Consider the following 16,841-nt stretch of genomic DNA (forward strand, 5'->3'; position numbering starts at 1 on the left):
TTACTGGAAGTAGCGCCTTGATTCTTCTGTGTGTGTAGCTGATGGTATGCAGAAGTGAGTTTCTTTAATGCGTCTTGTTGTTCAGCAATGCGCCGAGCCAGGCCCTATATGGCCTGTAGGGCATTGAGCTGTTCCGGATCCATGGAGTTAGCAATCTGTTATGTTTTGTAGGGTTTGGGTGGACCCTTGGACACTGTGGCAGCTGACCACACCCACGGGGAAAGTCCAGTGAGGGGCCACAGGTCAATCTCAGCTCTGGACTCACAAACACAGATTACCGTATTTTTCGCTCCATAAGACGGACTTTTTTTCCCCCAAAAGTGGGGGAAGTCAGGAGCCCACGCTCCTGACTTCCCCAAGACCTGCCGACTTAATTTACTACAACCCCCCACCCTCCTGACCCCCCCAAGACCTGCCAAACGTCCCTGGTGGTCCAGCGGGGGTCCAGGAGCGGTCCGGGAACGATCTCCTGAGCGTGGGCCGTCGGCTGCCAGTAATCAAAATGGCGCCAACGGCCCTTTGCCCTCACTATGTCACTGGGACCGACCGCTGCTATTGGTCGGTCTCAGTGACATAGTGAGGGCAAAGGGCCGTCGGCGCCATTTTGTTTACTGGCAGCCGACGGCCGAAGCCGAGGAGATCGTTCCCAGACCACTCCTGGACCCCCGCTGGACCACCAGGGACGTTTGGCAGGTCTTGGGGGGGTCAGGAGGGTGGGGGATTGTAGTAAATTAAGTCGGCAGGTCTTGGGGGGGGTTGTAGTAAATTAAGTCGGCATGTCTTGGGGGGGTCAGGAGGGTGGGGGGTTGTAGTAAATTAAGTTGGCAGGTCTTGGAGGTGGGTCAGGAGCGTGGGGGGTTGTTAATTAATTTAAAGGGTTGGGATGGGTTTTTTATGGGGGGGGAGGGGTTCCCAGAGAAAGAAAAGTTTTCTGATCTGGGGAATGGACCGAAATGGCCCTCCCCAGACCCGAAAACAAAATAGGGAGAAAAAAAAAAAGCTATGCACTCCCCTAATTTGCTCCATAAGACGCCCAGACGCCGGTTTAGCACAAATTTTTTTTTTTTTTAATTTTCCCCCTCTGAATCCTAGGTGCGTCTTATGGTCAGGTGCGTCTTATGGAGCAAAAAATACGGTATATCTTTTATTAGACAGTTTGTGAAGCTACCAGAGGTGGCGGTAGTAAGTAAAAGATGGAGCCCGGCTGGGCTAGTATTCCTCAGGGCGCTGGAACAGCGGCTTCTCCAGTAGCAGTGCTGTAGGAAGAAGAACTAAGAAAATGAGTACACTGAGATATTCACAGAGTCCCCAGTATGGAGAAGCCCAGAGATAGGGAGAGCTGGCTCTCAAGGAACGAGTACCAGATCCCTGGGCACAGAGAGTCATTGGCAAGTACTCACGCAGCAGCAGTTCTCCGTAGACGATGGCACTGGTGCTGGAATGGAGGCAGGCCCTCGAGGAGTGAGTACCTGGTTCCAGGGAAACAGCTCTGAGGAGTAGATGGTAGTAGTACTCACAGATTTTGTCTGTAGCAAATTCTTCCAAGTAAAAGAGGAGATGGACACAGGCAGCGAGTCAGGGAACATGGGCCCTCAAGGAGCGAGTACCGGTTCCTGATAGTGACCTGAAAGAAGCAGAGAGGCCCCCGAGGAGCGGGTTCCTCCTTAACAGCAAAGAATCCAAATAGAAGTTGGAGGCAGAGTAGCTGGGTACGGAGAGCGAATCCCATCCATAGGAATTCCCCTTGCTAACTCAGAGGCTAGCAATAAATAATAGGCTTAAATATCCGGGCAGCGTGATGTCATCCCAGGGGGATGCCCCTGAGGTTTGCGCCATAGAGGAAATAAGAATGAGGGCCGCACGGCGCGTGCACCCTAAGGTACCTGAGAAGCATGGCGGGAGGCAGTGCCCAAGCCAGTCCGGGGACACCGGAGAGGACAGCAGGCAGACGCAGCGGCAGCCAGACGTCCACAGGGAGCAGGAGGAGTCGCAGAAAAAGAAAGGAATGCAGAGTGACGCCGTTGGGCAATAACGGTTGCAACACCAAGGGTCCACAATATAACACAAACCTAACACCATCTGAGCTTGACAGTGGCAACATCTGAGCTTGACAGTGGCACCACTGCCTCTGGATGTGGCACTACTGCCTCTGAATGTGGACTTTCAAGGCTTTGGCCTTTCTTTACTCAAGCACCCTCAGCCACTCTTTGTTCCCTGGTGCTTGGGTTCCAGTTCCTTAACCCGTCTTGGATAGACTTACGCCATCTGCTGGCTGCTGTCTCTGGGCTGAACCATCTACTTTCATTATCCCATCTGGAGGCCCGCCTAAGTCCTGTTGGTCCCAGCACCCAAAGGCTCAACCCGAGGGGAATGTGGGCTGGTATAGGTGAAACTCCAAGGACCTCTAGCTTCAGCCCACTCCACCTGCTGATGGTGGAGACCCGTGGGTCCTTGCCTACAGGTTGCGTCAACCCCACCTCAGCCCAAGAATCCACCTCTGACACAACACATGAAGACGGCAACTGCTATCTTAGCCTTTCTGGCTATGTGAATTTCAAATGTCTTACTGAGCCTGACCTGGAGGAATTCCAAGGACATTTGGACAGCAGTTGAAGCTGGCTGACAATTTTGATGCATAATTATAGGGTCACAAAAGCAGAAGGAAACGATTGGAACTTCAGGCTAGACTGTCACTACAGGGGCACCATTTTCAGGGGCATCTGTAAACACAGCCTAAGATGTGATAATTGCCCTGACCAACAAGATTCTAACAGAAGAAAGGACTATCTAAAGAGTGATGGTAAATGGGCTGCACCTTGGAGAAATAATCAGGGTAGTTTAGTGATAATCTATCATGCTGTTGTCATGATAACCTATGTAAATGATTCTCTAGGTGGTCACGCACTTCTAACCTATGACTATATTGTATTTTACTGATAAAAGAAGAATCCGTTCATGTATACAATGAGATGTTGGTGGTCAGTTTGTCAGAGAAGTGGCATCAGCATCTCCCAATACTTATATTGATCAATAAAAAATTATACTTTCTACAAAATCTAAGTGTTCTTTTATCCCTGGACAAAGCGTCAGAAAGGATAGTGTGGCGCTTAACATCTCCTATAGCATCTCTTTTTTTTTCTGCAGAATTTATTGTCACTCTCTTGTCTGTGTGACAGGTTGGAGCCTGAAGGAAAATATACCCTTTTGTACTGGAATCTTCACAATGCTTTATTTGTGAATAACCAGTTAATCCAGCCACACTTAATGTTTACCTGAATACTGGCAGAAAAAAAAAAGAAACTATGGGAGGAGCTCAGCAAGAGGTGAGGGGGGGGGGGGGGTGGGATTCTATTCCTCCCCAAAGAAAAGACTGAGCAGAAGCAACACGTAGAGCTCAGACAGAATTCCTGAGAAGGAACAAGGTGCAGAGTCCAGATGCATTAACTACTGGAGAGAAGAGATGAGACCTCACAAGAGATTCCAGTAGGGGATTCAGGTATAAACAAACAGCAGAGGAGAAAGGATGATTTCCCTGTGCTCTTTTCCAAACCTACTCCAGCCACACATGGAGACATCAGAGTCAGAGGGATAGAGTGAAAAACTCCACACAGCATCTGCATCTGGTCCAAAATTGCTCGGGAGAGGCTGGAGGCTTACTATGATACAGAGAAAAAGAAAGCGTAAAATAGATTTTTTCTCTGAGGTTTAACTTTTTGAACTTTCCTTTTAAGCTATCTGGAATAAGATTCTGCTTTTGGGCTAGAAGTATCCCTGGCACTGCACCCCAACATGTTTAGAAGAATGAGATTAAAAATCATCAGGTAAGTGCCACAGTATACATAGTAACATATAGAAACATATAGGAACATAGAAACATAGAAATGACGGCAGAAGAAGACCAAACGGCCCATCCACTCTGCCCAGCAAGCTTTCACATTTTTTCTCATACTTATCTGTTACTCTTGGCCCTTAATAGTATGGCCGGCCATCCAGTGCTCCCTCCATGAGACAGGGGCCGGCCAATGGCACGGATACCCTGTCACATGGTAAGGGCAAAGGGCCATCGGTGCCATTTTGATTAGTGGCAGCCGACGGCCCGAGAGCGGGAGATCACGCCCGGGACCCCCACTGGACCACCAGGTACCTGTGAAAAGTTTTTGAGGGGGTCAGGAGGGTGGGGGAAGCTAAGGGATTAGTTTCAAAGGGTCGGGGTGGGTTTAGGGATTATTTTTGAGTGCCATTTTTCCCGCCCTCCCCCAAAACGATAAGAGAACCCTACGAACAATATCATGGGGTTTTCCTATCAGTTTCGGGGAGCCCCCGATTTCTGACGATTTTGAAAATATCGTACAATATTTTCAATGGTCCGAAATACGATTCACATCCCTAGTAGAGAGCAGTGCTGGAGCTGCATCTAAGTGAAGTATCTAGCTTAATTGGTTAGGGGTAGTAATCGCCGCAAGAAGCAAGCTACTCCCATGCTTATTTGTTTACCCATCCTGGGCAATTCAGTCCTTGTTGGTTGTTGGTTACATAGAGATGGTACTGTTAGAAGGCAAATAAATGCAATCTTTTAGGATTATTGAAGTCCCATTGCTTGAGGAAGGAATACTAGCTGCCCCAAAAGCTTGCTCTCTAAAGCACTCATTTACTTTACAAAGTTATCCTTCCTACTTGACCACTATGCTGGTTTTCTTTTAATTAATTTGAACACATGAGAACTAAATAAAATAAGCAAACTGGGAAGTCTACAGTGTGCAACAATTCAATTGTGCTAGCTAGACAGTTCAATTTTGGGACAAGCAGACTGCAACAGGGTGATCCACCTGTTGTATTCCAGTTCATGTGGCCAAAGAAGGTAGTCATTGAGTTTGTGATCACTTGATATTTGAGTGCCTAACACCAGGAAAATCACCATTGATTTCACTAAATTTCAACAGCTAGCTGGAGGCTTATTTTATGAATTGCAAGCAGCACATCTGCCATTTTAAAGTACTTAAGGGCTGTTACGTGCTCTACATGAAATTAGCAGTTTTATATGGGAGAGGCAAAATGAACAGGTAAATACGATTTTATTTCAAGCTAACTGATCCCGGATATGAACTGCATGAGTAACAATGATGGGATTTGTCCTTCTGATTCATTAATTTCTTTTTTGAGAAGAATGTGCCAGCAGTAATACATTAAATATTACATTTTGTTAAATATCACATACCTACCCTTGGTTCAGTGCTTCTGGTTGCTGACTGTCACTGAAAAAGTAGCTAAGGATACAAATAATTTAATTGTTTTATTTGTATGTTTGTTGACAGTAAGGTAGCAATATTTACATTCAAATGAGACCACAATCTATCCCTCTGTTTTTTTAATTGCATTTAAAAGTTTATATAAAAAATACATAATTTTTCATAAGCAGTACCCAAACATAAATAAAGCAAAAACATTTCAAAATAGGACAACATATATTAATCTCAGTTCTGCAAAGTAAGCCCTCTATTTTAGGATCTAAGATGTACAGACTATTATCAAAGAAGAAAATAAAATAAATGAAAAAACATTTATATAATAATCTAATCATAGATGTGAAGAAAATAAAATTATTCTAACAAAGAAAAAGAAGATGCATGAAGATGAGGGGGCAATTTTCAGAACCATTTATCTCCCCACCTGTCTAAGAGTATATAGAGGGATCAACTACTTTCAGGTAGATAAGATGTAGGTGGTCCTAGAGGTGTGTTTAGGGTGAGGAAATAAACTACTTTCAAATCTATGTACATTATTTCCAATGTAAATAGCACCTACAGAAAAAAAAAGGCAGGTATAAATGTCTGTGTTCTTGGGATAACTTTCTCTCTGAAAATTGGCACCATTGATTGTACACGCAGTCTTTAAAACTGTACAGGTAGTTATGAAAATTGCCCCAACAGCCTCCTATAATAATTCAGAAGAGGTATGTGACTTGGCAGAGATCTCCTGAACAGCATCTGATCTATGTTATGTAATGAAATCTTCCAACCAGTCAAGTTCATATAAAATATAAACCATCTTTTTAGTTTATTGTTTTGATTAACTACGTTTCAATATAATATAAAAGCACTACACAAACAAAAACAATACAAGGATATAAAAACATAAATCAAATAAAACATATCAAAATAACAAGCACTTGTTCTCTCTTACTTCTTTGCCGTCTTCTTTGTTCCTATGTAATCCCTCTCCTTATACCCGTTCATTGTAATTTCCTTACTATAGTTCTGCTGTAAATCGATATGATGTCTCCACTAATATCAGTATAGAAAAGTCTATAAATAAATAAATAAAATTACTAAAAAATAAACAGCAATAACTTAAAACATCAACAACAATAAAAGCAAAAAGGCAAAAGAGTCTAAGGGCCAAAAACTTGAATGTAAAGCCAAGCTTTCATTCCTTTCTGGAATCTTGGATAATTAAGCTCTGACCTCAGATCAAAAGGGAAGTTGCTGAATAACTAAAAGCAGAGCACTGAGTACATTCACATCTGATAACAGATGGTAGAGGTGGGAGGCAAGAGAGAGGGAACACCAAAAAGCTAAGAGGAATGAAGAGTTTGCAGGCCTTCAGAGAGATGATAAATCTTCTATTTATGTAGGGCAACTGCTGTGTAAACACTTTGAAGACCAGCTTACACTTAGCTGGGTACTGAAAAGAAAAAAAGACCCCAAATCTTTGCCCCTCTTGTCACATAGAAAACATTTTTCCTTCATTTTATTTTATTTATTTAAAGGCATTTATATACCGACACACATTGGGAACATCTCGTCGGTTTACAGAGAACGCAACAAGCAACAGGCTTTACATGTAACAAGTAACCAGTAAAACAAGGAAGTGAGGGAGGGAGGAGGTACATCAAAGGAACTGAGGAGGGTAGAGGGGAAGGCAAACTAAATATACTCGACAATTTTACATATTTACAAAAATGGCAGTGGCGTTTACATCATATGTAGCTGGAATAGATAATTGTACATATATACAAAAAGGGGGGTGGTGGAATGGGGAGGAGGGGGGTTATGTGTAGGAGTGGGTGAAGAGCCAGGTCTTCAGGTTCTGTTTAAAAATTTTGGGGCAGATTTCTTGGCGGAGTGAGGTGGGTAGCTTGTTCCAGAGGGAGGGGCCAGCAAGGGATAAGGCTCTTTCCTTGGTGGAGCGCAGTTTAGTGAGTTTGGGAGCTGGGATGTGAAGAGTGGCGAGATATTGTTTCCTGGTGGGTCTGTTGCTGTTATGATAAGTGAAGTCTTCTTTGAACCAATGTAAGTTTTGGTTGTGTAGGGATTTGTGTATAAGGGTAGGCGTTTTGTAGGTGATACGAGCTGATACAGGCAGCCAGTGCAGATGTTTGAGTACTGGAGTTATGTGGTCGTTTCTGTGTGTATTGGTGAGGATGCGGGCTGCCGCATTTTGTAGGAGTTGCAGTGGTTGAAGGGTGTTTTTAGGTAGGCCCAGGAGCAAGGAATTGCAGTAATCAATCTTAGATAGGATGAGAGCTTGGAGTATAGTGCGAAAGTCGTTGAGTTGCAAAAGGGGTTTGAGTTTTTTGAGTGTGTGAAGTTTGAAATAGCAGTCTTTGATGATGGTGTTGATGAATTTTTTGAAGTTGAACTGGTTGTCAAGGCTGCGTATATGTAGAGGGAAGGATATAGTGGTAGGGGTGGACAGTGCTAGGGGATGGGTGATGCTGGGGGGAGAGAGGAGGATGAGTTCGGTTTTAGCAGTGTTGAGAGCGAGAAAATTGTTGGCTAGTAAGGTGCTGATGGAGGAGAGTGCAGTGTTCCAGGTTTGCATGGCTTTGTTTATTGTGTCAGAAACTGAAATCAGTATCTGCACATCATCAGCATAGATAAAGTGTTGAAAGCCTAGTTTGGATAGTAAGTAGCAGAGGGGTAGGAGGTAAATATTAAAGAGTGTGGAGGATAAAGATGAGCCTTGAGGTACTCCTTGTGCAAGGTCATAGGGTTTGGAGATGGCGTTCCCTATTTGCACGCTAAATTGCCTGTCAGTGAGGTATGATTGGAACCATTGAAGGGCAGAGTCAGAGATGCCAATGTCAGTGAGTCGCTGCAAAAGTATGTGATGGTTGACGGTGTCAAACGCAGCGGATATATCAAGGAGAATTAAGATGTGTGAGAGGCCTCTATCCAAGCTTTTAAGGATACAGTCGGAGAGGGATAACATCAAGGTCTCAGTACTGTGGTGTTTGCGGAAGCCGAATTGAGAGGGAGTGAGTATGTTGTGTTCGTCCATGTACTCTGAAAGTTGTTTGTTGATTACTTTCTCTAGGACCTTTGTAAGCAGTGGCAAGTTTGAGATAGGGCGGAAATTGGTGAGATCAGCTGGGTCAAGGGAGGGTTTTTTTAAGATGGGTTTAATAATGGCATGTTTGAGGCTTTTGGGTATGCTGCCAAGAGCGATGGATTGGTTGATGATGCTAGAGATAGGTTTCGCAATGCACCCAGGAATGGAGAGGAGGTTTTTAGTAGGGATGGTGTCTGAGGGGTGTGTCGAGGGTCGGATTTTTTTTAAGATGGCAGTGATCTCAAGGGTAGAGGTGGTTTCAAATGTGGAGAGTCTGGCAGTCGACAGGCATTGCAGGGGGTCAGAGGGTGATTGTGAGGATGGGAATCGAGCCATGATGTTATCTATTTTTTTGTGAAAGAAAGAGGCTAGGTGTTCACATTTGGACTGCTCATCTATGTCAATAGTGTGTGTGGAGAGGGGTTTTGTAAGGCGGCTTACTAACTGGAATAGGGCTCTTGAATTGAATTGTAAGTGATGGATTTGTTGTGAGTAATAATCTCTATTGGTTTTATCAATTGCTGTACGGTAAGTGTGTAGGTATGTTTTAAACCTGTTCAATTGGATTGGCGAGGGATCTTTGCGCCAATTTCTTTCCAACTTTCTCAGGGTATGTTTCATGCTTCTTAACTCTGGGGTATACCAAGGTTGTTTGTGTTTGTTAGAAGTGTTGATATTGCGCACTTGTAATGGGCAGATTTTATTGGCAATGTCAGTGGTAATGTGGTTCCAGGACGCAAATGCCGTGTCTGCATCTGATAGGTCAAGGGTGTTAATGTCGGAGGTAATGGCAGCTATGAGATCATCTTGTTTGCAGTTGCGTCTAAAGTGTATGGTTTTTCTAGTTTGCGTGGGCGCGGTATTGCTGATCAGTGTACAGGTAGCGTCAATGCGATGGTGATCGGACGATGGTATGGGTGTGCATGAGGGGGGGTTAGTGTGTATGTGTGAGTTAGTGAATAGGAGGTCGAGTGTGTGGCCTGCTTTGTGGGTAGGGTGGGAAATGGCTTGGGTGAAGCCGAGGGCTTCAAGGGCAGATAGGAGTGAGTCACAGGATGATGAGACAGGGGTGGCATCAACGTGGAGGTTGAAGTCACCCAAGATGACTGCCGGGACATGTATATTAATGTTTTTAGAGATGTATTCAATCAGTAGAGAGGGGTTATTTTCGAGGAGGCCAGGTGGGGCGTAAACTAGACAGATCTGGAGGTTGGTAGAATGAAAGTAGCTTATTTCAAGTTTAGGGGGGGTAGGGATAGGTTTCCTGATGAGTTTCAGGGCCTTTTTAGATGCCAGGAGTAGGCCACCGCCTCTTTTTTTCGGTCTGGGAATGGAGAAGATGTCATAGATTTCCCCTGGGAGTTGGTTGAGAAGGGCGGTGTCTGTTTCTTTTAGCCACGTTTCGGTGATGGCAAGGATGTCAGGGCTGTCGTCGAGGAGAATGTCATTGTTGAGTGCAGATTTTTTAATGATAGATTGAGCGTTTAATAGGAGAATTGTGAATGTCGTGAGGCCAAGGATTTGAGTGAAAGGGGTGGCTATGATGGGGAGGAGATTTCTGTGGCCTTCCACAGGTTTTGCGGGGGGGAAGGGTCGTGGTGTGGGGGGGTAGTGTTTGATAATAGGAATGGAGTGAGTGCGGATGGCTGGACAGTCAGAGGGGTCTGAGAAGGGGATACAGGGGGAGCACAAAGGGGCGCACTAAGGGGCAGGCTCCTTAGTCGCGCTCCTTCTGCGCGAGACGCCCGGCGCGAGACGCCGAGGGCCTGGTGGGAGGTAAGTAGATCCTGGAGCGTGGGCGGTGCCGTCGTCTGTGGGCGGTCCGGCGGTCGTCGCAGGCGGCGTTGGGCCAATCGGGAGCCGGGTAGGTACAGGCCGCAACCTCAGCCTCGATTTATTGTCCTGCCCGGACCCCGATGGGTCTCCCACGCCGGTTGCGTCGGGCTTAGGCGGCCGGGCAGCGAGGGACCCGTGCGGGTGGAGCGGCAGCGGCGGAAAGAGCTCGCAGAGGGCGGCCTACCTGGTGAGTAGGTCCTCGAGCGTGGGCGGTGCCGTCGTCTGTGGGCGGTCCGGCGGTCATCGCAGGCGGCGTTGGGCCAATCGGGAGCCGGGTAGGTACAGGCCGCAGCATCGGCTTCGATTTATTGTCCTGCCCGGACCCCAATGGGTCTCCCACGCCGGTTGCGTCGGGCTTAGGCGGCCGGGCAGAGAGATACCCGTGCGGGTGGAGCGGCAGCGGCGGAAAGGGCTCGCAGAGGGCGGCCTACCTGGTGAGTAGGTCCTCGAGCGTGGGCGGTGCCAGTTGTCTGTGGGGCGGTCCAGCGGTCGTCGCAGGCAGCGTTGGGCCAATCGGGAGCCGGGTAGGTACAGGCCGCAGCCTCGGCTTCGATTTATTGTCCTGCCCGGACCCCGATGGGTCTCCCACGCCGGTTGCGTCGGGCTTAGGCGGCCGGGCAGCGAGGGACCCGTGCGGGTGGAGCGGCAGCGGCGGAAAGGGCTCGCAGAGGGCGGCCTACCTGGTGAGTAGGTCCTCGAGCATGGGCGGTGCCGTCGTCTGTGGGCGGTCCGGCGGTCGTCGCAGGCAGCGTTGGGCCAATCGGGAGCCGGGTAGGTACAGGCCGCAGCCTCGGCCTCGATTTATTGTCCTGCCCGGACCCCGATGGGTCTCCCACGCCGGTTGCGTCGGGCTTAGGCGGTCGGGCAGCGAGGGACCCGTGCGGGTGGAGCGGCAGCGGCGGAAAGGGCTCGCAGAGGGCGGCCTACCTGGTGAGTAGGTCCTCGAGCGTGGGCGGTGCCGTCGTCTGTGGGCGGTCCGGCGGTCGTCGCAGGCAGCGTTGGGCCAATCGGGAGCCGGGTAGGTACAGGCCGCAGCCTCGGCCTCGATTTATTGTCCTGCCCGGACCCCGATGGGTCTCCCACGCCGGTTGCGTCGGGCTTAGGCGGCCAGGCAGTGAGGGACCTGTGCGGGTGGAGCGGCAGCAGCGGAAAGGGCTGTGAAGGTCTAGAAATATGTGGAAACATACTGTTCAATGCTGCTCCAACAAGGGGAGGAGCTAGCAATTTGTAATACTCCTTAGGCGGAGTTATCGATCTGTAGTGGGTTGGTTCTCCACAGAGAGACAATCCGTAATAATACAGCTCTAGTAGTATGGGAAGAGCACCCCATGAAGTTGGTGAATCCCTGGGCCGATGGCAGATGACAGCGCCCCCAGGAGTATACCCTGAGAGGAACCACCGGCTAGGCTAGAGTATGGAGACAAACACAGATAATTCTTTATTAGACTGGAAGTAGAACCACCAAAGGTGGCAGTAGTGAGCTGATGTGTTTGGCCGGGCTGAAGTCCTTCAGATACTGGAATTGCGATCTCTGAGTTGCTGAGCTGTAAGGAGAGACTATAGGTAGTGAGTAGACAGGGTATGCTGGATACATAACCAGTAGTGGATGATACACTCACAATTGTAGATGTCTGTAATGTCCTCTTATGCAACAGAGAGTCTTCAGTATTCAGGAACAGGAGCCACAGGTGAGTAGGGATGTGAATCGGGCTTCGGACGACTGAAAATATCGTCGATATTTTCAAAATTGTCAGAAATCGGGGGCTCCCCTAAAATGAGAGGAAAACCCCACGATATTGATCGTGGGGGTTCCCTTATTGTTTTGGGGGAGGGCGGGAAAAACGGCACACAAAAATAACCCCTAAACCCACCCCGACCCTTTAAAAGTAACCCCTTAGCTTCCCCCACCCTCCCGAACCCCCAAAACCTTTTTACAGGTACCTGGTGGTCCAGTGGGGGTCCCGGGAGTGATCTCCCGTGATCTCCTGCTCCGGGCCATCCTCCAGCTACTGGGCCGTCAGCTGCCACTAAATCAAAATGGCGCCAATGGCCCTTTGCCCTTACCATGTGACCGGGTATCCGTGCCATTAGCCGGATCCTGTCACATGGTAGGAGCACTGGATGGCCGGCGCCATCTTGTGCTCCTACCATGTGACAGGGGCTGACCAATGGCACCAGTAGCCCCTGTGACATAGTAAGGGCAAAAGCTATCAGCACCATTTTGATTACTGGCAGCCGATGGCCCGAGTGCAGGAGATCGCTCCCGGACCCCCGCTGGACCACCAGAGGCTTTGGAAAGTCTTGGAGGACCCTCCTGACCCCCACAAGACTTGCCAAAAGTCCAGCAGGGGTCCGGGAGTGACCTCCTGCACTCGGACCGTCAGCTGCCAGTATTCAAAATGGCGCCGATAGCCTTTGCCCTTACTATGTCACAGGGGCTACTGGTGCCATTGGTCAGCCTCTGTCACATGGTAGGAGCACAAGATGGCGCCGGCCATCCAGTGCTCCTACCATGTGACAGGATCCAGCCAATGGCACGGATACCTGTCACATGGTAAGGGCAAAGGCCCATCGGCGCCATTTTGATTAGTGGCAGCCGACGGCCCGGAGCGGGAGATCAGGGGAGATCGCTCCCGGAACCCCCAATGGACCACCAGGTACCTGTAAAAAGTTTTTTGGGGGGTCGGGAGGGTGGGGGAAGCTAAGGGGTTACTTTTAAAGGGTCGGGGTGGGTTTTTTGTTTATCGGCTGGGGCGCAGCCGATAAACAAAATGTGATTGGGCCCGATGGAAAAAAACCCACATGTGAATCGAAACCGGAATCCGAACCAATTCCGGTTCCGATTCACATCTCTACAGGCGAGTACCGGTTCCTGTAAGCAGTCTGAAAAAATAACTCACAATAACTGTGTATAGGAAGACTTCTGGAATAGAAGAGAGTTTGTGAAGGGTTTTAGGAACATGGGCCCTCGAGGAGTGAGTACCGGTTCCTATCTGCAATTTGCAATAACTCACTGTCTCCGTACCTGCGATAATGTTTTAGACAGAAAGGAGTCTTTGGGATTAGGAGCGTAGGCACTCGTCGAGCGAGTACCAGTTCCTAATTGAATAGAACTCACAGTGTTCACGTCTGCGATCGCTTCCAGGCAATAGGAGTCTTCTGAGTCTTCAGGAACGTAGGCCCTCGAGAAGCGAGTACCGGATCCCGTCCTATATCTGAAATCAAGAAGCGAGAAAGAGAGCTGGCGCCCGAGGAACTGGCACCCTAAGGAGTACAAGGAGGCAGTGTAGCTTGGGCGAATCGGATCAAAGAAGAAATATTCGAGACCTTGTTAACTCAATTCGTAGTTGCAAAGACCTTTTATGTTGGAAGCGGATGACGTCACTACGGGGGACGCCCCCGAGGTTCGCACCCTTGCTGGTATAAGTCTGGAGTGCGTGCGCGCCCTTACGTCATCAGGAACATGGTGGATGCACAGCATCAGGCCAGCCCGAGGATTCCGAAGAGAAGCGGCAAGGAGATGCCGTGGCCGCAAGCCGTCCATCAGGCCCAAAGGGAGTGCCACAGCAGTAAAAAGGGTGGAGCAAGGGCGAGAAACAGGCACGAACGCAACACATACTAAGTGACAGACAGGACTTTATTGCTGTTGGAAAAATGTTCAAAGAACTAGATGTGTCTAAGGAAAGATCAGACTCCATAACAAAGATTGCCTTATCCTGACAGAGACAAAAACCTCAGAAATATTAGATATAGTAATACTGGGGGCACATTTGAAAAAAACTGTATCGTCTCTGTCAACATACATGAAGGCCATACAACAAAAACTATTTCAACTGAAACTAACTCTAAACTAAAATAAAACTGAAATTGTGTGGTCAAGGAGAGATAAAACGATAATCAAACCACCAACCCTATGTTACGATCCCCCCTGTTGCTGCGCTACAGGTGGTCTCTCACCTTCCACCGGAGGCCGCTCCGAAGCCAGGGCCTCGCCTGTGTTCCATCCGGGACTTGCTCCAGGGCCTGAGAGGCCTAGCTGTTCCTGTGGCTTGCTTGGCTGTTTGGACTTCCTGGTTTCCAGCCACGCCCGTTTCCCTAGGGGCTGGCCCGCAGCTCTCCACCTTACTTATAGGACCAGCGAGGGGCGGTCCTGGCAAGCTCCTCCTAGGGAGTTGCCTTCTACCTCCAGTATATAAAGACTTCCTTGTCATTTGCAACGGGCCTTCGGATTGAGCATTACAGTCGCCTGTAACCTTGCTGATCCAGGTCCTCCATGTATTGTTGGTGCCTTGTTCTGTCTTATCCTGATCTCTGCCTTGATGTGTTCCTGATGTCCTGATCCAGTTCCGCTTGTTCTGCCCTGCGTCCTGTCTGGCTCCTGAGCCTTCTGGCCTGTTGGGCCCTGGAGTGGCCAACAGGTGGGATTCTTCCCTGCGCTCTGGAGCTTCCCTGCCTGCCAGCCGAAGGGGCTTCGGATGTCAGTATCCCAGCATCGGAGTTCCTGCTCGTCTGGACCTTTCCTGCACCCTCCTTTCCTCAGCGTGGTCCGCGACCAGCCTTCCTGGGCTGTGTAGGGCGCGTCTGGGACGGGGTGGTCCGCGACTCAGTCCCGTGGGTGGGCTGAGTAGGGCGCCCTGTTGGACAGTGCCATGTTTCCTTCTAGCCTTATCTATGATGTCTGCACCTGCCTTGTCTACGATGTCTGCTTCAGCCTTTGCCCTGATGTCTCCAACGTCTTGCTTCAGCCTGTCTTGGATGTCTGCTTCAGCCCCCGTCTGACGTCTTCAGTGTAAAGGACTCTGTCTGCCCTCGCCTCTGTCCGGCCTGCTGCCCATTGCCGTTCCCTGCGGCAGGTCCGAAAGGGCCGGGAACAGTCGGAGGACCGTTCATCAGTCAACTTCCCAGTGTTGGCTACCATGGGCGTGCAGGTCCGGCTGAGGGTCAGACTCTGTGCCTGCTTCTGTACCCGCCTGGCTCACCATGCCTGCCCAGCTCACCTACCACGGTGTGGCTTGGGGCTCCTCCTTGAGTCCTGCCGTGGCCCAAGGGCTCACCACCAGCTCGAGACGCCCGCGCCTGCGCGCGCTCGTAACAGAATCCGAAGGCCATGAGCTCGGTGAGCTGTGCTCGTGATGGACTTGTCTGGTTCCAGGATTTTTTCTTCGTCTGCTTTTGTTCCTCGACCTGCTGGAGGTGCCAGCTTCTGCTTTTGCTTACGACCTGCTGGAGGCGCCAGCTGTTTGGGTTCCCACGACCTGCAGGAGGCGCCTGCGCCCAAACCATCGTTTCCTTGATCCCAGGATGGAGTTCCACGACCTGCAGGAGGCGCCTGCGCTCCTCCTGATGTTGCTGTAGTTTCTGCCCGCCCTCCCCCCCCCCCCCCTTGCTCTTGCTCTTGTTTTTGTTTCTTGCTTTTGCTTGCTTCTGCTGTGGTTGCTCGTTTGTGCTGTGTGCTGCGTGGTTGCTCGTTTGTGCTGTGTGCCTGGGTGTGCTCGTCTGTGCTGTGCGCCGCGTGGTTGCTCGTTTGTGCTGTTGGCCCTGTGTTGCTCGTTTGTTCTGTTCTGTTCCCGCTTGTTGTTTCCCGCTTGTGGGCTCCCGTCTTCCTCGTTCCCGTGTTTTGTTTCCCCCGCTTCCTGTCTCTTGCCCTTCGCTCTTTCACCCTTCGCTCCCTCGCTTTCCGCTCTCTCACTCTTTGCTCTTTCGCTCCTGGGCTCCTTCGCTCTCCGTTCCCTTGCTCACTGCTCTCTCGCTCTCTGTTCCCTTGCTCACTGCTCCCTCGCTCTCCGTTCCCTTGCTCCCTCTTTTCTATTTGTGTGTTTCGGTTGCGCGGTCTCTGTTCGAGCGGTCGCTGCTCCCGTGGTCTCGTGTTCACGTCGTCCCTTGTTCCCTCGGTCTCATGCTCTTGGTCTCTCGTCGTGCTTGTTTGGGGTGCGTGTCTGCTTGCTTGTTTGGGGTGCGTGTTTTGCTTGCCTGTGGTGCGTGTTTTGCTTGCTTGCCTGTGGTTGTTGTGGTGTTGGGTTTTGGGTTTTGGCTCTCCTGAGAGGGGGGGGATTCTTTAAGGGGGGGGGTACTGTTACGATCCCCCCCCTGTTGCTGCGCTACAGGTGGTCTCTCACCTTCCACCGGAGGCCGCTCCGAAGCCAGGGCTTCGCCTGTGTTCCATCCGGGATTTGCTCCAGGGCCTGAGAGGCCTAGCTGTTCCTGTGGCTTGCTTGGCTGTTTGGACTTCCTGGTTTCCAGCCACGCCCGTTTCCCTAGGGGCTGGCCCGCAGCTCTCCACCTTACTTATAGGACCAGCGAGGGGCGGTCCTGGCAAGCTCCTCCTAGGGAGTTGCCTTCTACCTCCAGTATATAAAGACTTCCTTGTCATTTGCAACGGGCCTTCGGATTGAGCATTACAGTCGCCTGTAACCTTGCTGATCCAGGTCCTCCATGTATTGTTGGTGCCTTGTTCTGTCTTATCCTGATCTCTGCCTTGATGTGTTCCTGATGTCCTGATCCAGTTCCGCTTGTTCTGCCCTGCGTCCCATCTGGCTCCTGAGCCTTCTGGCCTGTTGGGCCCTGGAGTGGCCAACAGGTGGGATTCTTCCCTGCGCTCTGGAGCTTCCCTGCCTGCCAGCCGAAGGGGCTTCGGATGTCAGTATCCCAGCATCGGAGTTCCTGCTCGTCTGGAC

The 16,841-nt window shown here is 49.9% G+C and overlaps 1 protein-coding gene across 1 annotated transcript in view; it reads left to right on the forward strand.

Annotated features, from left to right (window-relative positions):
• Nucleotides 1–3,492: 3,492 nt before the first annotated feature.
• Nucleotides 3,493–16,841, forward strand: part of LOC115098967 (galactose-3-O-sulfotransferase 2-like) — a 52,966-nt gene continuing 39,617 nt past the window's right edge. The window contains exon 1 of the mRNA XM_029616164.1: nt 3,493–3,821. Within this exon, the coding sequence (XP_029472024.1) occupies nt 3,790–3,821 (32 nt within the window). The 5' untranslated portion in view covers nt 3,493–3,789. The remainder of the gene's footprint in view (nt 3,822–16,841) is intronic.

The sequence above is a fragment of the Rhinatrema bivittatum genome, chromosome 9 (assembly GCF_901001135.1).
Source record: "Rhinatrema bivittatum chromosome 9, aRhiBiv1.1, whole genome shotgun sequence".
Lineage (NCBI taxonomy): Eukaryota > Metazoa > Chordata > Amphibia > Gymnophiona > Rhinatrematidae > Rhinatrema > Rhinatrema bivittatum.